Source organism: Labrus mixtus, chromosome 7 (genome assembly GCF_963584025.1).
Source record: "Labrus mixtus chromosome 7, fLabMix1.1, whole genome shotgun sequence".
NCBI lineage: Eukaryota > Metazoa > Chordata > Actinopteri > Labriformes > Labridae > Labrus > Labrus mixtus.
The window spans coordinates 5,295,387-5,322,601 of NC_083618.1; the positions used below are offsets into that span (position 1 = coordinate 5,295,387).

The 27,215-nt window shown below is 41.3% G+C and overlaps 1 protein-coding gene across 2 annotated transcripts in view; it reads right to left on the bottom strand.

Annotated features, from left to right (window-relative positions):
- prickle2b (prickle homolog 2b) overlaps positions 1-27,215 on the bottom strand; it is a 91,472-nt gene that overhangs the window by 7,475 nt on the left and 56,782 nt on the right. The window contains exons 1-3 of one of the 2 annotated variants that reach the window (XM_061042313.1): positions 11,144-11,633; positions 5,200-5,383; positions 566-679 (exon numbers count right to left, since the gene is read on the bottom strand). In XM_061042313.1, the coding sequence (XP_060898296.1) occupies positions 566-679; positions 5,200-5,331 (246 nt within the window). In that variant the 5' untranslated portion in view covers positions 5,332-5,383; positions 11,144-11,633. Of the gene's footprint in view, positions 1-565; positions 680-5,199; positions 5,384-11,143; positions 11,634-27,215 lie in introns of those variants that run through there. The other variant, XM_061042312.1, reaches the window with a different exon arrangement.

Genomic DNA, 27,215 nt, shown 5'->3' on the forward strand with positions numbered 1-27,215 from the left:
GACTTAGAGAAAGAAAGAACATTTTCTCAATTGACAGATTATTTTTTATGGAAAGCGTTTTATTAGAAAATTTTATTTCAGCCTTATTTTTAAAAATGTGACGATTAAGAGGTAGACAGGGAAGAAGGGAAGAGAGAGAGGGGGGTTATCAGCAACGGAAATGATTAGCAGATTTTACACCTATGTGGTTATACGTTAACCATTTAGCAATCTGGATCCACAAAAACATTTATAATCTTCTGTGAGGAAACAAGTTTGCCCCTCAGTCTGGTTATAAAGTCCAGTATGGAGGTGCTAAAGTGTCCCAATTAAGTGATCACACTTCATTTATTAAGGTGATTTAATCATGTAAAAAAACAAGAGTAGGCAGCTTCAAACTTAAGCACCTTGCTATTTAATTCATGCTTTTATAGTAAGAATACAGACTCCATTTTTCTTGACTGTCTCCTCCTCTCTCTCTATCCTTTTATCTGGGCATAGCCCTGAAGGATGGGAGGAGGGAGGAAGGGAGGGAGAGATGGATGGATAAATAGAGGTGGGGGATGGGGTCAGTTTGGACTCTCACCTCATTGTCGTGCGGTGGGAGCTGATGGAGCAGCTGTTTGATGCGGTACTTCTCTCCTGGGCTGTTCACGTAGGGCACCTTGTCCTCAGGCAGGGAGCTGTAGTACTGATGAACCTGAGGGAGAGACAGAAGCAAGGAGAGGAATGAGGAACAGCAACATACCTGTAAACACGGAAACCAGTGGACCAACCTGAAAAACACTCCGGCTGCAGCCAGATATAATATTTATTACTCAAGCTTTTGAATCCTACTTAACTGATACAGTTTATAATGATATAAATCAGAGAAAAGAAATCAAGCTTCCCCAAATCCTCATTAAGAGCAGCTGAAATTTAAGATTATTGGTATTGTTTTTGGATAAATTACTCAAATCATTTATTTTTTTCTTAATCTAAACCATGTCAATTAATCATTTCAGCACCAAGAGGTTCAAATATGTGAAAAGAAAATTACATGATCTACAACAGGGAGTTGCCAAAACACACAAATACACACTTAAAATTACTTTGATTTATGGCCCACCAGCGGCGACTTAATGGAACCTCACCTCTCCATCTTTGCACATTGACATGAGAATGTATTACTGACCTGTCACACACACTCACACACACATTCACACACATGAATGGACAAAAAAGTGATTAACTGGTATGCATGTAACAGTGCATGTGCATGTGTGCAGCCGCAGGATTAATGCTAATCTGACCATTCCAAATTACTTGGACATTCTTTACATTACAGCAGCAGACAATGAATGTCATCTCAGTGTTATTTAGTGTGGTCTTTTTTATTACACAGTAACAGGAGGCCGGGGTATTACAGAGGTCAGGAAGCCATATATGAATGTGATTGGGTGGTGGGGGGGGATTGCAAAGGCTGCAGGGTTTAAAGTGAGATTTGAGGACAGAGGTTGAAAGGAAAAGGCAAGTAGTGGGGAGAGGAATGCAGACACAATAAAATATTGATGATGAAAACAGTAAAAGTAGAAAAGAGAAGAGAAGAAGAATCAAAAACAGCAAAACACGTAACAGAATACTTGGGATGTAACGACAGACTCAACATGATCGATACCAGCTGACTGGGTGGCTTCAATCTAAATGACTTATATGTCTACTAAATGGATCTACTGACTGGAAGTCATCAGCTTTGTCCTTGGCAAATAACACCCAGTCTATCAAAGGAGCCACAGGTCGGACTTGAACCGGGGCCGCTGTAGCCTCCGTACACGAGGTGTGAACCAACTGCTCGGTCATCAACCCCCCAATATTCTAATACATTTAGGTTCAACTTTCCTAAATCTGTGTGTATTCATTTCTACATGATGAGTATCTCCTCACAGCCTTACGGACCCATGTTGGTTGTTTCTGAAGTAACAGCCCCAGCCCCTGGCTTTAGGTGTGACCTATTTCCTTTTGCCTTGTTTTTGTTGGCTTACTACTGTTGGCAAGCGACGCAGGATCCATGTCAAGCAACACAGCATGGGACGCCAGGGGCATCTCAGGTTAGTCAATGAAGGACTGGCTGTGGTCCGGCACTGATAACTCACACAGCGACTATATGCACATGCTTTAAAATACCCACACATACACACAAACAAACACACACATACTGCTAATGATAAATTGCAGAACATGCATCTTACAACATCAGGGTTACAGTCTGTAGGTGAAAGGCACATTGCCCCAAGGAAAACACAACGTCTGAGACATGCACTAATACAGACACACACAAACACAGACTTACACAAATACACGCACACTTACACACACACACATAATTGACGCAGATGCAGCGAGAGCCAAAAGGAGCAGCTTGTGATAATAACTGTAATCGAAAGCAGATGAAGCTAAAGACAGGGCAGGAGTTTGTACTGTACTGAGAGGAGTGTTTTTAAAGCCTAAAGCAAATGGTAGGACTTCACAACTGAGTGACAAGCGTGATCACTCCACACAGCTGGTTTCTATTGCTGTTAATGGCCAGAGAGCCAGAGGAAAAGACACCACCAGGCACCACTCCTAACATTCTCTCAACGAGCCACTTCACAGTGGTTAGTGGACACACATATTATATTGTAGAGAAAACACTGCTCGTTACAGCCAAACATGGTGGGAAAGACGCTGTTTTCATAGTGAAGCGTTGAGCAGATTCAGTGGCTGCGTTTTCATTCTTTGTCCTTTTCTTCTCACTCACACCCAATTGTGAAAGCTATTTCAAATGCAGTTCAATACATATATCTTTAAACGTATATATCATATTTCACTGCAACTGTGATTTAACAAAACCGCCCTTAGCTAAACTAGCAGATCTGTGAGATTCTTTTCAGGTATAGCCGAGTTAACATAAATGCAACATCACTGATTAGTGGCTGATTCTAAGCAGGTATATTTTTCTTCTTCGAAACAACATAGGTTGGTGTGTTGGCATGGAAACATTGGCTAATGTATATCTTTTTTTAACTTGTGATTGTGCTTGATGGGAAGTCGGATGGATTACCGAGCTCTGTAGGATTTATCCTCTCCTGTTCATGACTGTTTATTCAAACTTTCCATCTCTTTAGCCACATTGCTAGCATGGCTACGCAATTATCTTTCTGTGAAAAGTGCTCAATGTAACTCCCAATCTCTTTTAAAGGCTTTATCACTCCTCTCTTATTCAAAGCTGCTGGCAGTAATATGGTCAGGGTCTGAAGGTTTTCATAATCATTGAACTCAGATGGGGAGGGGTTAAATAGTCTATTTTGGTACAGGTGGAACCAGCCTCAGGTTCCACTTGTACCAGCCCTTTCAGTTTGGCCCTTTGTTGTTTGAAAGGTATTTTATCCACAGGGCCTCAAAAGACCTCAAGCTTGCATGAATGACCTCAAACTTAATTGCTATTCAACTATCACCACATGTAAGCAGAATACTTTGTGTTCGACTGCAAATTAAAATCAGATCTTGGTAAATGCTAAGCAGAGTCTGCACATTAGAGTGCATCTCGTGCTTTGTGATTGGTTAAGGAACCTAAAAAAAAATCAGTTACTGGCTGTTGCTGAGTGACATACTTGGCCTTGACAAGCTGTAACTTGGCAACATGCAAGAATTTTATTTCAGAAGGATGGAGAGAAGAGAGCAAGAGGAGACAGTAGGGGAGAGAATATTGGCAGCTTTGCATCTTCATAAAATCGTGAACTCACGATGTAATGGCTGTGTTTGGTGATAAAAATCCATAATTTCTTACTGACTCTGTATTTCAGAGACTGCCGACACGAATGCAAACACACAGGAGGATAGTGTGATATCCGTCATAATCTTCAGATATATCTCACTGAATACAGCAGTCCTGGTCTGCAATCTTTGGTTACAGAATAGTGACTTTACACCGCTGCTGGCTGAACAGCAGAGTCATATACAACACTGACTCCCTGCGGGGGGAAACCTAAGCCCACAGTTTAGATCCTGGAGATTAGCTTTTGTGTTTACAATCTTCCTTTATTCTCACTCTGTCTTTTCCTCATGCAGAGGAAGAACTGGTGGTAAAAAAAAAGCCCCACATCAGGAGTACATCCGCTCCACTGCAGCCGGTCACACAACATGTTTCCACAGCTTGGATGATTTGGAAGTAAAGTTGTGGAAATAAAAATAATATTATCACTGCAGACATTTTTCATATAGGGAATAAAAAATATGTCTTAGTTGTAAAAAATAAAAAAAAGACAAAAAGAGTTTACAGGAGTACACTACATAACATGTATTATCAATGTTGTTCAGGCTTGTGTTTGTGCAATGCTGCACAGTCCAGTCTTCTTAATGGCTTTAGTGTTCATGGGACCATATCACCTCTGGATGGGAGCCTAATTGACTTCAGGGTTAGATGTGTGGCCCTGGAGGGGAATGAAAAAAAAAAAGAAGCAGCGCTCGGTCCTCGGAGGTGAAAACCTGAGAGCTGTGCCAATATTATATTGACCGGTTCATTGTCCTCAGCTCATCAACAAAATGAAACCAGCCCCCATAAACACTTCTTTTGTCCTGGAAACCCTCCCACATGTTCCCACCGAGGGCTGACCGGAGTACTGTAAAAGAGGATTTAATCGAAATGCATGGGGCCATTTAATGTGTTCACACAGGTGAAGATTAGCCGTCTCAAGGGCAGTGAACCTACTGTTAATGTTTTTTAGGTGGAGATTAATTTTACTGCTGGAGGCACACAATCCTTAATATATTTTAGCTTGCAAAACCAGCTAGCTATAATACTATTAGACACAACTTAACAGTTGCACAAAATTGGTACGAAGTGTAAAACTATAGTCACATTGAACCCAGGTTACACCATGAATGTAGAAAATTTCACAAACTATTTGTCTTTTCAAATCATTGCAACACATTTTCTCTCATGGTTAGGCAATGATCATGACTTAATAACGATAACATTGTATTTCTCCCAGGTGTTTGAATCATGTACGTCTGAACATTGCAATGTCTGTCTTGCGGTTCGGGTGGTTAAATCAAAAACACCTTATTAGTTGTAAGTTGTAGTATTATCAAGGCTCAAATCGTCATTTGATTTAAGAGAGTTCCAAAGTGCTATAGAGCTCAGTTTTTGCTGTTCAGAATGAATGTGGTGTGGCTGAGTGTAAGAGTATAATATGGTAATACCTGTTCAGGTTTAAGTCCCGGAGGTACCCAGGCGTACTCCTCCAGCGCACAGCCTGAGTCGTCATCTGAGGTCGAGTTCCTCTGGAAGTCATACATCAGCTTGGTGACAGTCTTCTCCATCTCTACAGGCATGGCTGTCACTGCATGCTCCTCACGACGACACTTACAGTGCACACAGATCTTCCTGCAATGGACACACAAAAAACACACTCTGTCAAGCTGATGTAGCATGCATCGGATTCAGATGAATTAAAGCAGGGTTCAGTTCAAGTTGTACGATCCTGTTGAAGTGTGATTTTTGATTTGACAGTAACTTTTCTTCATTTCAACTAATGTTGCCTCAGAATATAAACCACCTCTGGGGTGAAAACATCACAGAGTAAATAGATTTACATTTGGGAGATAGGGTTCAGAACAAACAAGATAACATGTATTTATCCATGTATTTATCAGAGAAAGGTTACCTTTGACAACCTGTAAATATACAAAAATGTCTTAACCATGCTACTTTACTGTAGCTAAGGTTTCCTGTCGAGATAAAAACCTCATGAAACTCTTGACTTTGACTCAAAATGACATGGAGTCTGTGCATGTTTGCAGGCCTTCTTCACATAAAGGATGTGAACATCACACAGTTTAAAGGTCAAGGATTCCCACTGCAGCTCTCAGTGAAAAGAGGGTACCACAAACAATGCTCAATTATCCTCTGGGATACACTGAACAAGAATATAATCACAAACAGCCGATGGAAATCAGCAGAATACAGCCAATGACAGTGATGGAAAGCAGTCTGTATGAACACACTAAAGTGCAAGCCTTGCTGTATTCACACAAACGTTCCTGTGTACAAGGTTAGACAGAAACACTAGCAGATGCTTAGAGTGCTTCAGTGTCATTAGTCAAGTGGACCGACACAGATACAAAGTGGCAAGTATCAAACTAATACAACTCTTTAAAAAAAAGTGTTTGGTAGTGTTTAATACAAACACTCATCCTGCTAGCTGCTCGTTCATCGTTGTAGCCTTAAAAGACTATTGAGTGTTGTATTGCAAACTATTGACATTAACTGTCAAAGTTAACCCCTAAGAGATTGACAACTATCATGTGAGACATCTCGCAAAAAAGCAGAACAGCATGTTGTTTGGAAACCAGAGTGCATGGATGAATGTGACTATACAGCCATCCTTCAGTGTCTCTATATTGGATAAAAAGGGAGAAGACACTGCTCACATACAGATCAATGTGTCCTTGACAGCTCTAAGTGCCTGCATGAGAAGGAAGCTGTCATTGGCCAGAAGGTCGTATCCCACTAACCCTTGCTGCCCCCTCAGGCAGCCAAACCAAGGAGACAATCCAATTACCTTCCCAGACGGACGCCTGCCTGTCTGACTGAGAGCCCTACGGAGCAGCTTAAGGACACTCAGGACACTCCTTGACAGACTGACAGCTTGCTTGGCTGAGGATCTGTTGGTGTAAAGAGTTTCGAGCGCAGACAGCGCCATGTGGAGAGCTGGCCAAGTCTCACCTTGTCTCTCGTTCAATGGAGCCCTTTCTGTCCACAGGTTGAGTCTAGATTGACAAAGCACTTCTGTCTGCTTGGCTTAGCACTGATGGATTTTGGTGATGGAAAGGATATCGGAAATGCTTTGGAACTTCCTGGGAATCTCCAAGTAAAAACATCCCACTGACATGCAGCAGCGTGTTATCGTTAAAAAGAAGATGTGAGAAAATATAGGTCTGGAGTGGGACACAATCTCAGTCAACACTTTGGATTCCTTACTGCTTATCACTGCCAGGTCTAACTTTGAATAGCATCTCAAGCAGGGAGGCAGACTCTACCCCTTCTGATGACATTGTCAAAGTGCAAGCCACAGCCTGCACATGCTGACTCCAGAAAACCCACAAAACGTGGGTAGAATATAAATATTGATACGTATGATAATCACAGCAGAAATGCAGCTCAGGCAGAGAAAGTCATCAAGCAGCTGTCATGCAGGTCCGCTGGTGTTTGGCGAATCCCTGTCCCAGCGGCACGATGGTATAGCCAGGGGCAACTCGGCCTGCCTCATTACAGCCCAGCAACTTCACTCTCATTACTTATTTAGGGGAGATGATCACTTTATAGCAAGGATGATGATTGAGAGTGACAACAAAAGAAGTGAAGGTGAAGACAAAAAATTATGAAGCATATATGGACATCTCTTCCATTCAGGAGACATGCTGCTCAGTGATAGAAGTTATTTCTGCCTTTGGGTGAGTAGGGTCTCATGGAGATAAGGGTATACAAATAGCCGGAGCTTGAGTGAAAGCATTACACACCACATTCCTTCCGAGAGGACATAGACTAATGCTCCTGACTATCCAGTCTTGGCCGAGTTCAAATCCTGATGCAGAGAAACTTGTGACCTTTGGGGAAACGCTCCTCACTGACGAAATCTATCAATCAAAATGTGTTGATGACCTTCTTCACAAACATCTGATCTCCCAATACCAGCACTGTGTAGTGTAGGCCTTTGGTGGGCTTGTTGCTCCTTCTGTCCCCCCCCTAACTCTCCTGATTTACAACACGCTTCATGCACATGCCTGGGATTTCCTTTCAACTGAAACTTAATCCCAGAGTTTCCCCCTTGTAATCTACATGATTTCAATTAGGAGAGATTCGGGGGACTTTGGTAATGCAGGTTGAGTGCATCGCCAATGCCTTATAAATAACTTTGAAGTAAAGAGAAGGAAGTTGAAAGGCCTGTTCTTTATAATTTAAATGTGACTGTCCTTTCATCCCCTGGGAGATGTAAATGCTGATGTTTCATTGGTCGGTCAGAGTGTGGAGTTTGTCAAGACCTGGGGGGTATTTTGTTAGGTAGTAATACTGCGACCATGATGTCAATGGACAATGATTAACCGTTTTGGGTTAATTATCATCGCCCCGCTTTTCTAGTTGAGCACTGTAACCCAAGTAACAGGTTGTTCTAATGCTTAACTAGGGTCAGATAGGAACCTATGACAGTAACAATGACTTGGTTCCATTGATTTAGGTCAGTGCTGCAAGATTTTCAGAAACGGGGTCTCATGTTTGGCCAGAAAACCTTTCTTAAAGCTTAGGTCAAATTCCCCGCATCTTCGAACATGTGCTTAAAAGAATGGTCTTCACTCATAGAAATGATCTTTGCAAAACCAAAAGAGAGAACTCAAGAAAGGCATTTGATTAAAGTCCTATCCCAGAGCCAGTCAAGAAAGTATGGCCTTGAAGCATTTGACGCTCCATTCTCAGTCTCTCTCTCATTCCTGACCAGGTCCCAAAACCACTGTAGCTTTTCCATGGCATCACTAGAAGAGGGTCAGATTAAAATCCCATCTTTTAATGGCAGCTTGCATAAAAGTGAAAGCTGGATAACTAGAGAGGAAAGCACAGGAGAGAGAACAGCTGGGAGTATATTTCAGCCAAGTCTTGTCTTATTTTTTCCTGCTTCTGCTTTTGTTTTCTCTGGAAGAAGTAGGGGAAGAGGAGGGCAGACTTTTTCCCCCCCTCTGAAACAGCCTTTTGTTTGGTCAGTGAATTTTGAGGCTCAGTGTCTTGAAACATTTGTTATTTTCAGGGGTTTCAACAACAACAACAAAAATTCCCTTTCGCAAATGACCTACAAACAAGGAAACAAAGTATTAGAATGTACATGAGGCTGCATGTTGACTTCAGAGCAATTAGGAGTTAATCCGTGTTAAACATGACTTGAGGTGTTCCAAGACAAGAATCAGGCACGAGAGAGACGTTTTCCATTAGTGGCCAATTAGTATGAACCAGATGCAGCATGTTCCTGAGGACACACATTAGGCCAGCATTCACCTGTCATAACAAATTATACAAAGTTGAGTTCCAGCTTTATTATCAACACGATCTGGTCTTCTATGTCCTCAACCTTAATGGTTATATTCCCCCAGGAAGAGTCGGTAAACAATGACATTTGTTGTTTTTTTTTAAAAGGGGCATGGCAAGAATCAAACATATAATGTTAAGCGGCATGATGGTTTTATAATATCCTCTACAGCTTTGAAAGAAGTTTTCAAATTCCTGAAAAAAAAACTGATTATGCCCGCAGATGAATGACCTTGAATTACTTAAAAACACTTAAACATAAATCATATGTCAAAACCTAAAGCTGGGGAGTAACATTTAGGCTCAAGGGGCAGTTCACTGTGTGAAAGTGGCGGATGAAGTAACAGAGTCTGACACTATGATGACAATTTTTGCCATTATATCCAAGTATATTTGTGCTTTGTGTAGCTTGAAGTATTCCCGCTGTGACAACAACAACAGAACTATAATGAAACAAGTTCATTACATGCACAGAGTTTGCACCAGACAAGTGCATACAGTCTATGATTCTGCACCGTCACAGGATATAGACGTCATTACTTGATGGCTGTGAATTTTCCTGAATATTTATTGCTCTGTTCTCACATGGACTCACCCCAAAATCACACGGAAAACTAACCAGAGGCTGGTAGGAAAAAATCTAGCTAAAGTCAGAGTAAAAAAATTCAGCTGTTTGCGTTCACACATGCATCTCATCCTGAAAAATTCAGTTTTCAGGACTTTTGTGCATAAGTGAAAGCACTCGACAAGACTTTTTAAATAGATTTCAAGACTGGGCTTTTTCCTTTAGGCTACAGCACACAGTGGTCCCTTTCCTTATTAAGGGTTTACTAATTCACTGTCGACTTGTTACATAAAGTGACACTACTCTGGATGGGAAAAAAGGAATGTTAAAGACGAGACTCTAAGACTACCTCCACACATATTTCAGACGTATAGGCCTACTCAAGAGACTGGTTACAGATCATCGCCAGACATTTCTAGACATACAGAAGGGTTTAAGAGTTTCGCTCTACAAGCTCATGATGTATAATTCAGGAGATACATTTAACTCTACAAAGCCATCACTCATTTGAGGAGTTTTATTTGAAAATGATGTTGACTTCTCTTTTAAAGTCTCAGAAGGGAATTAAACATCAACTAATGCAAGACTTAATGCAAAGATACTTTCGAATATCAGGAATAATGCTGATCTGACATTTAAGCTTCTGTCAGTTCTTTGCATCATTGGGCTGCTCTCAGACCTATGCAGGAGTCCAATGATACTGCAGCCAGCTGCTGAGGCGACGTTATTCATCACTCCACCGTCAGTCCATTCATGTGCTAATCCAGTGACCCTTGCACAGACAAAAAGTAGCCCCCCTAAACGGCTCAATTAGCCTGCATTTGGTCTTGAATGTTCTTCTTAATATAACTAGGATAGTTCAACAATCAGTGCCGCTTGTTCTCGATGCAGTTTGCAGAAACCGTAAAGTAAATATTAGAGTTTCAACGCAGGAGGATTTGAATCTTGAGTGGAGAAACGTCATGAAACAGGTTGACTTAATGGGAAAGTAATTGGAGTTTTTTTTTAACATAAGCCTAATTATGTATCTGATCATTTACAGGCAAACTGATGCCCATATGACACGGAGAATCCCAACAAAGAGTTTGTGGCTGCAGAGCGCACAGTAGCTTGACCATTGCGCTACAGGGGGTGGGGTGGGGGATAAAACCCGATGAGAACACGACTCTACAGGGAAAGCATAGGGCCTACAACTCTGCATTAGGTGTGATACTTTATTACCTAACTCCCCCTTTAAGTATTCAAATAAAGTGAGTATTTAATACAAGTTGAAATCTTGAAAAATGCAAAAAAAAAAGACCCCTCCCACTTTGAATCAAAAAGTTGGCTTTAATATCTGTCCTTCAGGACTTCTTTACGCGCATGTTTCAGAAAGAGGCTCCGAGGGTTAAGTCATGGAACAGAAAATGGTATAGCCTAGTTCAATCCCAAAGGATTGGGTCGTAAAGAAACGTAAACAAAACGGCCCCTAATCCGACCCAAACACAAACAGTAAATCATCTGCTTACCCTCTTACAAACTGCTGCGCAGGAGAGCCATAGCCCTGACTTCGGAGCTGCTTGTGGTGTTGCGGGTCTGAAAACGAGTCTTCCTCATTGCGGAATTTGTCACAAAACTCCCAAAGGCAAAAGCTTTTGCCACGAAAACACCCTCCTCTCACCCGCTGCGTGGTGTCTGCACCCCTCTGCTACATTCACCCCCTCCCTTTAAAAGCCTTTTTTTTTTTGTCAGACCCCTGTTATCCGCAAACACAGTCAGGAGTTAAGCGAATGAGGAGAAAGCGTGAACGAAAAGCCAACTAAAAGTGTTGTAAAATCAGAATCCTTCTTTACAGTTCCAAAACAGAAAGCAGAGTCCACCGAAATATTATAAAATCCAAATGAAGAGAGGGGGGAAAAAAGCCCGGAGTGAGTCTGAGTGAAGATCCGTGCGGACTCTCGGTGCGTAAATACACAGAGCGCTGGAGCTGCTCCGCTCGCTGCTGCTGACCCACTGAACAGCAGCGCTTTAACCCTTCACTAGCGTCAAGCGCATACAAATAACACGATGACTTCCGGTTACAGCCTTCAAAATAAAGTGTATGGCACTATCAAGCTAAGAGACAGACTGACATTGCTTAGCAAGATCATAGTTCATACTTTTTTCGAGTTTTTGAAAGAACTATGAAAGTCAGAATAACAGGGAAGTTTTTTGCAAAGGGGAAAAACTAAGGTACTCAGACCATCAAATCTTGAAAATCCTAGCAAATCATTTGGGTAAGCATAAGGCTATATTGTATTTTTTTTATTAAAATACTTTGAGTCGAATAAGGATTTTTCACTGTTATCTACAAAGAACAAATAGCAGGAAACGAGAGTCAAAAATCCAAACCCCCTGTATTTTAAAGCACGGCAGAGTTGCCATATCCTGTCAAAGGAGCTATGCTTGACGCTTGACTTAAACACACACACACACACACACACACACACACACACACACACACACACACACACACACACACACACACACACACACACACACACACACACACACACACACACACACACACACACACACACACACACACACACACAAGGAAGGCCCCTCTCCTCCCTGAATGCTAATATCCCAGAGTGATGTCAGCAAGTCAGCGTCCCAACATTGGTGTAATTAGCAGCGTGAATGATGGTGTTCTGGTAGGATTTGCATGTGAATGAAACCACTTCCCGGAATCAAGCGGCCTGATACAAGAAAAGAGAGAGGGAGAGGGGAGCAACAGGGTGCTGGGCCTACATGGGGGAACAGGGAGGTGAGCTCCTGTAAACAAAACAGTGCTGTTTAACATAAGAAGTGGACATTAGCTGGAGAAAGAACAAAATGTTTACAGACTAATGACAATCTACCAATTCAAAAGAAATAATAAAGCCAATCTGGTAAGATTTAAAAATTCCACTTGGTTTTTAAATTTAGTTTTTTTTTTAAAATCCTGAGTATGAAAACATTATGACCAATATAGGTTGACCAAAATACAGTCCAGTTGAGAGGGAAATCAACAAGCTGACTGATATGATTAATAAATAAATGACATTTAGCTCAATTATTAGCAACAATATAAACAGCACAATCATTCCTTGACAGATTGCCACTACCTCAGTTATTTTGGTTTCTTCTTAATCTTCGAAACACTGGCATGGCATCAAACTCTATGATGCGTTCTCTCTTCTCTTCTTCCCACAATGAGAGGTAGGAGTGTTAAACAACATCCCACTGTGGCAACCCATTTTCTTATTTGTGTAACGCAAAATGTGTCAAGAAAAAAAAAGAAGAAGAAAAAAAAAAAACACTCAAAAGTCTTCCTGGCAATCGAAGCTTAACAGATTTGTGGAAGATTTTCAAAAGGCAACGAGGAGGAGGGATAGCATGAAACTGGGTTAGAGAGTAATTAAATCAGGATTTGTGTATCTTTTTCCCAAAAGATCCTCACTGCTGCTTATTTGCTAAACTCAAGTAAAAATAAAAGGACTGGGAGAAGGAAATTAAAAAAGGGCTGCTTCAAAATAACGGGGAAGAACTATAGTGCTGAAAACAGGCGGCATCTCTGACTGACCTCCTCAGTTTGTGAGGACAGGGCTGTGGTCTCTTTTCTCCTTTCAGGAACTGTTCCTCAGGCTTCCCTGGACTCAAACTACAGCTCTGCTTTTCGCTTTAGTGAAAGTTGTCTTTCTACCCCGGACCTTCTTGTCACACGTGGCCAGGCGTTTTCAGCACATAATCGCCGCCCTCTTTACATACACAAGAATATCAATTACACCTCAGGCTGTACTTATGGCTTATCCACATGCTTTTACAAGGAGCCCCTAAGTGACACTGTCCGCTCTACTCAGATCACTACAGAATTGGTCAGCTGGTTTGGGGCCAGGGTTTGCATCCATTAAGTCACTCCCTTTTCCCCCAATAAACAGCTCCTCGACCTGCAGCAAGCTGTTTTAAATGCCATGAGTGGGCTGAATAAAAGCATAGAGGCCAGCTTGGGGGACATACCACAGATAGCATTGCCTTCATGGACTCTTGGCATGCACAGAGATGGTAATTTTAGACATTGAGCTAAACAGGTTCCCTCCCTTCCTAAGCACGCATAATCATATGGAGGCTTTTGTCTTTATCAGAGGACAGGATGGCTGATATTGTAAATACATGTTTCCCCCGGGGCCAGGAGCCCTATTTGCAAGAAAGTATGCAGAAAAGTTGTGCCACTTCAAACGATCTTATCCGGAAAGAACATGTTTTATGTCCCACCGGGGGAGGATCTGATTTACATAAGGCCCGATATGGTCAGAAAAACACACCTGATAAATCAATGCGGTTATCTCAACTTGAAATGTAGCCAGCATTCAAACATGGCCTCCTCATCTTTATTTCTCATCTGCTTTTTTAGGAACACCAGTCTCCTCTCCTTTCATGTGGCAAATGCTGATGGCTATCACTCTAGAGTCAACACACGAGGCAGCTGGGACTCACCCCAACAGCTGATAGCTCATGTTGGGTGGGAGGGAGAGAGCTAGCTTCCATGTAACTTTTTGTCCCAATGCTGCAGAGTTTCTTTAACAAACGTATGACTACTCGATTGCACTGCACCAGCTATAATTATGTAAGTTCTGTCTTAAGTTTGGGTGCATAGTCCACACTCAACCCAAAGTTGAAACTAGTATGTTCTAACTTTAAGCTGTCATTATTGCACCATGGAGATGTGTTGTTCACTTTAACAAGTAGAGCGTTACGTCCAAACTAACCAAAATATTGTCACAGAAATGACATTTTCACATCCTGCGGCCAATCAGTGAATAGCATTTTTTTATTCAGTGCTTGTTACAGTGTTGCCTTCAGTGCCTATTTGTCACAAGCCTAACGATTGAACATAACATCCACTAACTCCACAAACAGCAACGCAAATGCATGTCAAATATGACAAAGCACCATGACATGGTGATGAGAACAGCTACAACCTTAATCCACATCGAGCTGTGAAATCTTCAACTAAAACAGAAGGTTATTTAACGGTACTCTGTTGCTGGACAGATGGAATTATCTTTGCTCATGGAAAATGACAGCGGGATTACAATTCAAAGTCACGACACATTTCTCAGGGAGAATGTACTGCCGACACCAAACAGGCGGTAAAACCCTCTGCTCCTCCACATCCTCCAATTTATCCCACCTTTCAAAACAATGGAAATTATGTTCAAACTTGGCTACATATGAACTTTGCGAATAGCTGGTGTACCGTGCAACTTAGTACTGATCCCAAACTGCTGTCCCAAACTGGTTTCCAACTGATGCAACACCACTGCATTCCTAAGGAACTGTCTTTGGCAATATGAGGGCTAGTAAGCAAAACGGAAATTTAAGGATTGAATTAGATCCTTTATGACATTTTTGCAGCGCTGCACAATAACTTCAGTGTAGTTTAAAGATTGATTCAAACCAAATCATACTGACACCATGCAGCCAGAGTGTAACCCATTAATGTACAGTCTTAAGTCTTAACCGGTTTCTCTCTTTATATTTCAAGCCCCAACATTGAGCATGGTTTGCAGGATAAGAACTAAAGTATGATTTAAACCTTGCTGCCAGGTTTTTTTTTTTATCTTTACAAGACAATTTTTAAAACTTTAAAAATGGTTAAACCTGCTCTCGTCCTTTTCTATGAACCATTTGTCTTTATAGTATTGTGCAATGATACTTTATTGATAACCATTCATTGAAGTATAACGCAGCCTAGAAGAGAGCCTGGAGCAGAATAGAGTTAGCCTTTAATTGTGCAAGGACATCAACAAACTATTCAAGGGGTGTTTACTCAGTAAATGGTACATTGGTGATGATGCAGAAGATGTCAACCAGCAACAAAAGTCAGATTGTTTTCGACCTTTAATTACCTGCTGTTGGCTAACTCCCCTTCTGCTACATTAAGAGTGCAGTCGTTCATGTGAACACTCACATCTAGTTAGAAAGCAGAGGAAGTTGCTGCCAGTAGGTTTGATGGTTTCCCAAATGGAGCTGCTGTCACTATGTTGATATAGAAGGCTGACAATCAGTGAGAGCAGTGTCACTCTAAAGACACCCTGACTCTCTTTCGCCCTAGTCTAGCAGTCGTTTGGCTCCCTAACTACAGCCATTTAGTGTGACACTAAATCTGGGGGTTAACTGTGGGTCTTCTACCCATGCAGGAGCCCCCTCTGTGCCCATGTTCCCAGCAGATAAGTGGACATTATTCATTCTGTGTTGAACATTAACTGGATTAATTCTGCACGGCTTGAGGGGTGAAGTGGTATTTGTCCAAAGGGAGGGAAAAGGCGAGGAAATGAGAAGCCGAGCCAGCTTGGCTAAAATTTCTAATTAGCTTGGGGGTTTGTTAGCACACAGCCTTAACTTATGCTGCACAATCCTTGCTGATATAAAGGCCTGGGTAAGCCATTAAGCCAAAGAGGGGAAAAAGAGGCAGACTGCAAGAAGTGAAAAGAGAGAAAGGGGGAAGAAAGAGAGAGTATGGACACTTGGTTTCACACATTAAGGCCCAGGGCAAAGAGGTGACTTTGCGGAGTGACTCCTCAAGGGTACGGGATCTATTTTTTGCACCTTCTGGCCCACTTACAAAAAGACTCTTGAACACAGAGGAAAAACACACTCAAAGTCCTCCACCTTCGTCTATCCATGAGACCATCCATCTCCACTGTAGACAGAAAGTACTCTCTAGGGTGACGCAGCTCAATTTCCAGCGTGCTATGCCCAACAATGGTGGTTTCTCCATGTGCTTTTCTATGCCGTACGGTACATGTGGATTTTGATTCAAAACACAAGTAGGTCATGCTCTGGATTGCAAAAAAAGGAAGTGGGAGGAATAGTCGTAGGAAGTAAAGAAATACAGTAGTGGACGCAGTGGGAGAATGAGGAATGGCAAACAGGAGACAATGAAAAACGAGGTTTGACATTATTATTATTCCTCTGTTCGTGATTTAGAAATATAGAGACATTTGGGAGATGAGATCTAGCTATTTGAGTTCTTAACCTTCCCATCTGTGCTGAAAAGTAATCTCCTTTTTAAAAAAAAATGCTGTGAAGTTATGCACAGAAATCTCCAATTTCTCTCCCAGCAACATGTATCTGTGATGCATGATGATTGTGTGGATCGCTGAATGAACCAGCCGCCTCCAAACCTCCCACATTCAGCACCCTGCAGCCATTTCTCTGACTCAACTCTCTCAATCAGCCTCCACTGATGTCTTCTTCCTCACCTTGTCATCATGACCCAGATTAGTGGTGTGGGTGTCAAAACTGATTTGCTGACTCTCTCCTCTCTCCTTTTGTGTAGTCTTTTATGTGTTTCATTCAGTACAACGCTTCATCAAGAAAACCCTCTCCTGACTTTTATTTCTGATGCTCTCGCGTTTAACTAATCACCTTTCAAGCCTCGCCTCTGGCCACAATCACATGCAGACTGACCAGATGTTCCATCATTAATAATGTATATTAGCATTCTCATTAGCTGAACCACAACTGCTAAGATTGTCAAGATATATGATATTATCTTTTATTTTAAGACAGCTGCATAGAGCCAAGCCAACACCACAGGCTTTTTTGGAGTTTGAGGCTTTTCTTTCGAGAGACGCCAGGTAAAACCAATACATCCAGCTGCTGTGAGAAAGTACTAAGTAAGAAACACATTTTGAATGTGTATTTTTGGAGGGTATGCCTTTGGAGCAGGCTTGATGCTCTTTTGGTGCCTCAGTGAATTTTAAGAGCACATGCGTTAAAAGTACAGGAAGAGAAACAGAGATTGTGTTAGGCTGGAATAAAAAGACGGCAAAAAAGAAACAAGTTCTGCATTGGCTAAAAAGTTCTATGTAGAAAGGTTATGTTCTCCAGAGCTTGCCTGTCATGCTTTAAACTTAAAGCTAAATAAACCCCAACACTCAGCTATGCTAGGTTTAAATATTTAGTTTTAGAGGACTTGCGGGTAGGGCAGCGACAGACAGCATCACTCCGTCAAACTGACTTTCTCCTGAGGCCGATGGATCCACTATGGAACAAACTAGAAAATGAACAGGGTGCAGTGTTTATGCAAAGCAACAGCATACATTTAGTTTGCAATTTGTTATCAACACAATCCTCCAGGATGGTTTTAAGAGAGATTCTTTCAGCACGCTAACTGAACGCCCCGCTGTTTCCGTCATGAAGCCTGCCTTTGTGTGTGGTTCGGGGGAAATTATTGACTGACATCAAAAAATACTTGAACATGAGCCATGTAAGTCAATTACAAATGTTCCTGCAGGTTCAATTTGCCTTTTTATACTGAACCTACAGACTGACAACAAGTGATGACATGTTTGTGGTGGGAGGAGCGGCGCTGGCATTGTTCAAAGTATTTTGTGTCTTTTAAAGAAGAGTATTTAATTATCAACTGAAAATTGAAGGGCACTTTTTCTTCCCAATAATACACACTGACACAGACACACACAGACACACACTAATCTAGACTGTAAACACAAACACGCAGTTACAGCATCAGACACACAGTCTGTTGAATGAACCAATACAAGGGATGCAGAGGTTTGCATTCGAGGCTTGTAAAGCCATGAGATAATATAATAAGTCATTTCTTTAAAAACCTGTGATGTTCTGTTTTATGATTTGAAACTAGGTTTTTCAGTTACTGAGTGTTTCTCTAAAAAATAGCATTTTCCATATTTAGAAAATAATCAGTTTGACGAATAAAGTGATTTTCAAGTTTTGTCAAATAGAAAAAAGACTGAAAAGACTCTGCTAACCTGCTTGTAAAAGATGGTTCGATCAAGACCATCCAACAAAAGCAAAAAAAAAAAAAACACAGTAGCTTCATCATTTTTTCAAGAGACAGAAAAGTTGTTACACCCTGACTGGAAAAAAAGGCTTAAGAGATTTCTCAAAGGTCACTTTTGGTCTGATAGCGGCCTGCTATCTTGGAAGGGTTCCTCTCATTCAGGTTAGATTAATTTAACTCCTCACTATTTGATCTCATTACACTGTTTACCCCAGCAAAGGTGAATGCATGATGACTAGAAGCCCACAACAGACACACACAAACACATTCAAGTCAATAAGGCCACCACAGATCTCTCCCCTCAGGATCTCGACCTCTGCAGAGGTTATGGATTGGAGGAGAAAATGCCATTTCCAGGACGTGACGGACTAGCGTTGTGTTTCATCAGGAGCCGATAGAGATGGTGAACTCGGGGCTTTATTGATGGGTTCGATGCCGAGAGATGAGACTCAAGGCCAAAAAGAAAAGAAATACACTCACATAAACAGACAGACAAGGCTGTGGAGAAAGCACGATGTGAGGAGGAATGAGTCACTTTGAGCGATCCAACACATAGAGAAACAGACGAATCCCATCAAACAAGTTTTATCACACCGAGGTGAAACTCACTGAGCGAACACATCTCCATTGACCGACCTTCAATCCCTCCCTTCTAATGCCTTTTAAAAATGCACCATGGGCTTGTTATGAATACAAATTCTGATCAGACATGTTCACGAGTTAGTCACATCAAAGTCTGTGTCCATGTGTAGCGTTTTCTTTACCCACTTCATTCCCCACTTACTGCTGTGTTCTCCGTTTAAAGAATGGCCCATTAGGAAGCAGTGAGAGAGAGCTCTGCCCTGAGAGAAACTAAATCACCCCAGCCCAGTGCTGTTTACACCAGGCCCGGCCCGCTGCTCGAGCCGCTGTTTATTTGAACTGTGAACCTCCGTGTGAGGTGTGTGTGAAAGGAAAACTGTAAGCGTGTGTGTGAGAAGGAGAAAGAAAGAGAGAGCATGTGTACTGTGGAGGCAAGGGGGAGGGAACGGTTCCACACAAAACCCAGTGTCTCAGCCTACGGTTTCATTCACACCTCTGTTAACACGCTTCTCACAGCGTATTTATTTGCCCCACGGGCTCCTGGCACTCCTCGGGGTTCTCCGGGGTCACAGACGAGCCTCTGTGCTGCGTAAGAAGGCCAAAAACAGACAGCACACACCCCCTGTGGAGCTCCAGACACTGTGATGTCCTTCTGCTGACCCACATATGACATCACAGCCTGACTCTCACAGACTCAAACCCAGAGAAATCGCACTGCTACGTAGCATGAACGCACATATGTGAGCTAGGATGCATGCAATTATATGATGTTTTTGTATGAAACTGGAAAGACACACGCACACATAAGCTGGGAACAGTAAAGTGAGTGTGGGATTAGTTTAAACCATCCAAGGCTAAAGCAAAGGAAAAGAGGAGCTGAGCATCAATGAAGCCACTGTTTAAAAATCAGACCAACTGGAAGACGAGGAATACGAAAAGCTGCCAAGTACTCAGACATGAGAACAAGGACACACACTTTAGAGACACATGTACATACGATATAGGCACATATAATGTACAAAAACACACCAACACATGTGCACAGAGAGGCTCATCTATAAGTGCACAGTGAATGAAATGCCATATGTTGCATTAACGTATCAGTGGTATTTTTTTTTAAACAGACAAATTGCTCTTTCAGCTCCATTTATGGGAGGGAGGCTCTGAATTAGCAGCATAGACGTCACTGTCAACACAACACTATTTTTTTATGATCAAAGTGATGGTAGAGATGATGTTCCATCACTTTTTTTATATCAGCTTGTGAGGCTCACATTCAGACAGAACTACAGGGGAAGGATGAAAAGAGGAGCAGCCTTGTTTTAAGTTAAAAATGACAAAAAATACCCGACTAATAGCACCAGTTCCCTTTAGAATAATCACAGATTGCTCAATAATGACCAAGGACCCTGTAAATCACTGACTCAAAACTACTCACAGACTAATAAAAAAAAGCTATTCGTCTGCTTGCTGAAGTATGTGGAACATTTAATCACTGAGTATAAAGCCTCTCGCCTCAGCTGGTCTCAACATAAACACTCATTCTGACCAGACAGTAACATAGAGAAACACATGACGCTGCATAGTCCAAATCCCTGCCCAGTTTGATCCCTGTAATTTTTTTTATGGCTGCGTCATTGTACAGAGCGATGTAGAACCAACAGCACAGTAGACGGTAAATACATTTTTTTTAAAAACAAGCATCTAGATGGCTCTCATGGTTACATTTTCTTTATAACAAAAGCCGATTTTACATAATTCTTTTCTCCTTATAAATTGAAGGAGCTGGATGTTGTAAAACACCAAATAAGTGAGGTTTCTACATTTCTGCAACACTGTGCTTCACCAGTCAGGGGTTGTCAGAAGAGCTAGCAGTAGGGAAGTTATCTTATTTTAAGATCTTGTTTTAAGGACAGGGTCCCTTCATAGTTCACAAAGTTTTTATTGGAAGCAGAATTATACGCAGAGGTCTCCTCTTCTCCACAAAAAAAAACAAAAAAACACTGTGATAAAAGATGGTAAATTCACAAAAAAGCAGCTCCACATATAAATCTGGATTTCTCTAATGCTCATCAACCAGACTTCTGGGAGCTGCTAGCCAAGCTGTTATACTGTATAACAAGATGACTAAAATCCTTCATCAAGTTGTATCAATAGTCCAAAGTGACTATTACATAAATAAAAACATGAAGAAAGTAGTCAGGAGGATTTCTGATTGCCTGAAAGACGGCTAATGCTTATGGAAAAACTGGTAAATGTGGGTCCAACAAGTAAAACATGAGACATGTAAGCCGATACGAGTTTAGAGTGGTGCTTAAATGATAAAAGAATAGTTGAAGCTTTATACAGAGAAGCAAAATCTATTTCTACTGCCAAATTCTGAGTTGAGTACAGCGCTCCAAAAACATGCAAACATCCATATCAGAGTCTTTACAAGCTGCTTTCTCTACAATTCATCCAGCTAATGGTAGCCCCACAGAGAGTGACAAAGTCATCTGTGAAAAGGCACAGTCTATATCCTCCATGTCTAATCACATCACAGCACTGCAGCTCAAGTATGTTTGGTTCCTGTTCTGGCTCCTCTCTGATATCTGGGGCAGCATACCAGCCAACAGCTAGAGTAAACTCTGGACAAGAAAGGCTCGTCTGTGTGCATCTGTCAGTGTGTCTATCTGCACGACAAGACCGTGCCAGCCACAAGAGTGATGCTGGCGTCAGAAGGATTCACATTCAGTCTGCTTTTACTTCCCTGAAGCACACCAAGAGGTTAGCAGAGAGATAGAGGGGGAGAGACAGATCATAAAAACAGATCATAAAGCAACATCAATGGGTGATAGACTGAGCAAGAGAGGGAAACATAAAAGGGAGTGTTAAAAGCAGGAGGGCTTCTGAGACAAAGCATGATGGGAAACACAATGAGGAAGGGCAAAACATCACAGTGGATGAGCACATGGTATCACCAAGCCCATCCATCTGCAGCCAAGCTACATGCCAATACATCCATGCACTCTCTGGAATTGCTGTATAGATTTGTCTAACTGCTGGTTCCCCTCCCATTGTATGTACACCTTTCAGTAGCAAAAGAGGAAGACCTTCTGGACTGATCCATCAAATGTTGACACGATACTGCTGCGATGGTATTGGCAAGTCAATGGGCAAAACTTCAAGATATTTATGGTAACTTAGAGGCCATCTTTGGCCATCTGTGAAAAATCAAATACCTTGAAAAATAAGCTGCAATCAAAGCAACAATTTGAGGGGGATATCATGTTTATTTAAACAAATCTTTTACTTGAACATATGTTCTTTCTGACCAATACTGTACCATCTCAACAGCCCTTGACTATGAAGTACCACAGAGGTTAACTCAGCAGTACTTATTTTTGTCTGTTACCATGCAATTTGATTTAAAATTTGTAGGTGTGAGTTGGAACTGCTCCACAAAAGAAACATGGTTAAAAGACCTTGAGGGACTTCTGAGACAAGAGTCAGTGTTACAATATGCCCTTCTGACTATTCAGGAGATAAATAGCTTGGGACTTTAAGGAAATTGGCTGCGACAGAATATTTTAATGGAAGCAGTGCATACAATAAAATAGGGTTGTTCTTATATAGATACCAGAATCCATAATGGCCACCGCTTAAATTGTGGTATCAGGTATCGGTAAGAAAGTCATTCAATGCACCAATTCAATAAAATAACCACTTCACCCAGTAAATGTAACTGGTTTGAGGTAAATAAAAACAACAGTTTGATGCTAGTGTAATGTTAGTCGCAGTTAGCAAAAGGACAGCAGTCACTGTTTTTCCACATTATGTATATTTTGTTAATTGTACTAGTATTGGTAGGTATTGGAATCAGTGTCAGGAAGAAGAGCCTCAAGTTGTTAGCAATCTGGTGTTTAAGCTAGTGGCATGCTAGCTACAGTAGCTCACCGTATTGTGAACAGTCACATGAGCGCAGAATTTTTCTGTGAATATCTGTGGTGTAAGCAGAACTTGATCAACCTCAGTCTATATAACCATAAGCCAGCTGCAGCTCAACCCTCAACACTAAGACCCAAGGGAACCTGGCACTGGTCTTTATTGATTATGAGCTATTTTGCATTTAGCTTCTGTGGCTGACCCTGCTCCTCCATTTGATCTCTCATTGCCAAAGATCTCACCAACGGATCAGTGCACTGCTTCACCATACATCATGAACTCTATTGATTACCCATATACTCAGTATTTCAACCGATCCTTTTGGGACAGACTCTCATTTTCTCAAACAATATCTGATCAATACTCTGGATGAGTCTGCAGATTTAAACAGGAGTAATTCCAGGATTCTCTACGTTATAATTGGAAAATGAATAGATACATTTTAAGACATAAACAATGGGCAATAAATATGCCTCCTATGTTGGGAAGCGGATATGAGCAGGCACAATTTTTGATGACAAAGCACAGATCCCAGGCTACATCCAGCACAGCCTGAACAATACATGAACCCCTCGCATCTGGGACACATTTAGTACCCATGTGCAATGTATTACATATTTCTGGAAACGAAGGCAAGCTCTGTAATCTGTTGATGGGACTTTATTCCCGTCGTTCATGGTTTGGTCTGCTGTGACTTCAGCAGAGAAAAACTGAGGGGTGATGGAGGATGGGACAAAGAGAAACTGAATTTAAAAACTAAAGAGGTTAAAGAGAGTGGAAAGTGGGTATAGAACGCAAAGATTGTGAAACTATTCAGCAAAAACAATCCCACAAAGTCCATGCAGCTATTACACCACCAGGCTCTTCACACTCCTAGAATTCTCAGCTGCAAATGAGTGTTTTAGAGCACAGGGGTGAAATTCATCACCCTCTTGGTCGGAAGACTGGGTAAACTTTTAAGATCCAGTGTTCCCCTGCAAACTCTGATCATCAACTTGAAAGGCCCTGACTGACCCAGCAGTGCACTGACCTTCGACAGGAGGATAGTGACAGTTAAGGTGCAGAAGAATGGTTCATAAAAAGTGTTTGCTCTCAAAGAAATAATTATATTTTCCCGGAAATACTAACGGTGCTGACTTGACAAGGTTCAAACTACTTTGTTATCAGAACATCTATGATAACCCTTTTTTACTATTGACAACAGTACACTTTAGAATTAAGATGTAATTTGTACATAGACGTTTGGCTACATTTCACCCACTCCCACTCCCTTGCCATCACTACAGTTTAAAAGTGTCAACATATACCATAAATTCATAGCTAATAGTATTGTATGTCAACATTGCTAGGAATGTGTTAAAGGAAGAATGTGCAACACATAAAAACAGCAGAAATCAAGTATATCCTATGTAAATGTCTCTCTGAGTCATAACTGTCTACAATGACTAAGAAGCGGGAGTCCTTCCAGCTGTACGAGTTAAACAAAGTGTGCTAACATTAGCCCGCTAACACAACAATTCAGGCCACAGGCAATTGCAGCTCGAGCTAAGGACAATTTTGTCCACCATTTGTGCTTAATGTTGCTTAATTATGGTGCGTTCTAATTGATAATTCCTTCGCGCGAGTGGAGAGGGGTTGAAGATGTGTCGCTGGAGGAGAGCGGAGGCTTCAGAATAGCGGAGGTGTCGCCAAACAGCAGTTTGTTTTGGTTTAATGCTGGTGCTCAAGGGCGACATCTACTGGATCAAAAAGACACACATTCTTCCTTTAAATGCTAAAGTCAGATCTAGTGACTTTAGTGATTTTTTACATTTATGTTTTCCTTTGTGGTATAAGCAGAGTTGAAACACAGCAGTTCATCAATAACACTGCATGTGACTGTGCCACAATGATCTTTACATCAGAGGAAAATGGCTGCCATGAGATTATAGCGAATCACCTTACCTGTTGCCCTCATTCACATTTTTTTGTACTCTTGTGCATTAATAATCATAGACAACATGAAACGTTTGTCCAATTTTAAGATGGTGAGTAAAAGCAAAATATTCATAGCTTACAAATGTTTTATTGTTGTTTTTAATCTATAGAAAAAGCAATAAAATAATGAGATCTTTGTGTGAAGTGGATAAGGGGGGTGTAAGATTTATTTGATTATTTTGCATAGGGCTGCAACAGTAAGTCCTAACTGTACTCTGTTCAGCTGGGTAAAGTTACAACCTTTTTTTTTCCAAAACATTACTGTGTACATTACAAATTTATACTGTTGATAATGAGCAAAAACAGTCAGAATCCAGGTTTCACCACTAGCCTAAAGCCACATAAAATCCTAATAGGCAGCACCCAAACCAACAAAGACATCAGGACATGGCTTTAATAAACGTTGTTAAAATGAAGCTTTAATACGGTCCGCCCCACCTACGTCAAAAACCTCAGAGCAAACCTCAGACAGCCTCTGTTTAGAGTCAGCACCCTACTGGTGGCTCCCTACCATGTCCAATGAGTTTGGAGGCAGAATAGTAAGCAGCCCTGCTGTGGTGAGGTTACTGGCCAGGCAGCCACTCGTAATGTCTGTGGGGTTGCACAGCCACATCTGGTCTGCCTACACCCACTTAGAACCACCATGGTCTACAGTTCAGCCAAACCTCGGAGGTCAGGGACATAACCAGAGACCAGTCAGTGTATTTCAGTGTGTTTGTGTATCCCCAACTCCCTATACATCCTTCCTACAGAAATAGGCATAGATGTAAATTTGAAGCAGTTGTGCTCTCCGCAAAAGGAATATAAGCAATTCATGCCAGATTAAAGATTTACATTTTTTTTTGGAAGGACTTGGATTTGTGTGGGCTGGGTTGAGGTAGAAGAGAATAAAAAAGAGAAGTAAAAAGAAGCAGGTAGGCATTGAAGTAGAACTGGAGCTAAATAACACTGTCATATTCATCAAGATGACACAGTACATGTTCTGTCCTTGAGCTCTTTCATCTCGCACCTCTATGTCACAATGCAACACCAGCAGCTGATGTCATCCATCTGCTGTAATTAAATACTCCTGCGAGCAATAGCTATACCCCCCGCATTCAAAATGGGGAAATTATGATAAAGGAGCCATCACACCTGTAATAAAAACCTGCAGCTTAGAAGACATGCTGACCCTAATCATGGCAATTAGCATGTATGTGTTCTAGTGATTCACACATTATCTGCTCCTGTATGTTGCAAGTATAGCTTAGAAAATGACACAATGACGGTAACAAAGACAGGATTCGTCATTCTGATTGTGTCATCCTCATAGTAAAGATGTCTGTTCTCTGAAGGGTTCATCAGACTAGGAATGATGTAATTTTACATAATGCACATTTGCTATTCGTCATGCATTGACACTATGACTTGGTATTCTCTGGTTAAACATCCCCCCCCCCCCCCCCCCGTTAGAGAGACTTGACAGTTTCTCAAACTACTCAAACCACTTTATATGCCAACCCATAAAAATGATACTGTCGAACAATTTTGTGTTAAGAGACACCCCAGAGTATGCTAAGATTATAGTATAGGACCATGTTCACGCACTTCCCTCTGAACATTTGAACATCTGTTTTAAAAAGATGATTATGATGGGTACTACATCTTGTGTATTGCAGGTTAAAATGTGAGACTTGCTATGTAGGCCATAAGGTAACACTGAAGGTTTCTGATAAATTGAGCTTTTTATCAGACAGGATTCATGAAAGAAAGTGGAATTTAACATAAAATAATATTAATCAAGAATGCAAAAATATGCAAAAGCACATGGAAAGTCAAACAGAGAGGTGATTTTAATATGATTTAAATTGTCAGCCTGAAAGAACAGATGCACAAAATATTGCCTGACTGAACAATCTGGTACATCAGATTTTTTTTTTCACCTTCTTCAAGTATAAAGTAACTTCTTCTGTATGATGTTGACAGTGATTATTAAGCAAATGTATGTGCCACCCCATAGGAGAATATCATGAAGACACAGAAAAAGTATCTTGTCTGTTTAAAGATGACACATGAAGTACATTTGGCTACCCATCAGCACAACTGAAAAGCACTGTACTGGCACGTTGCCATGTTCAGCTGACCTGAAGTGGGCTGGAAAGAAGAACATAGACCAGCAGGTTGAAGGCCAGGTTCACTCTGTGAAATAAAGGTTTATTTTTAGAATGACAAAGATACAGTGACCAGAATTGGACTCTGTCATGGCACAGATTTTTAACAATTAA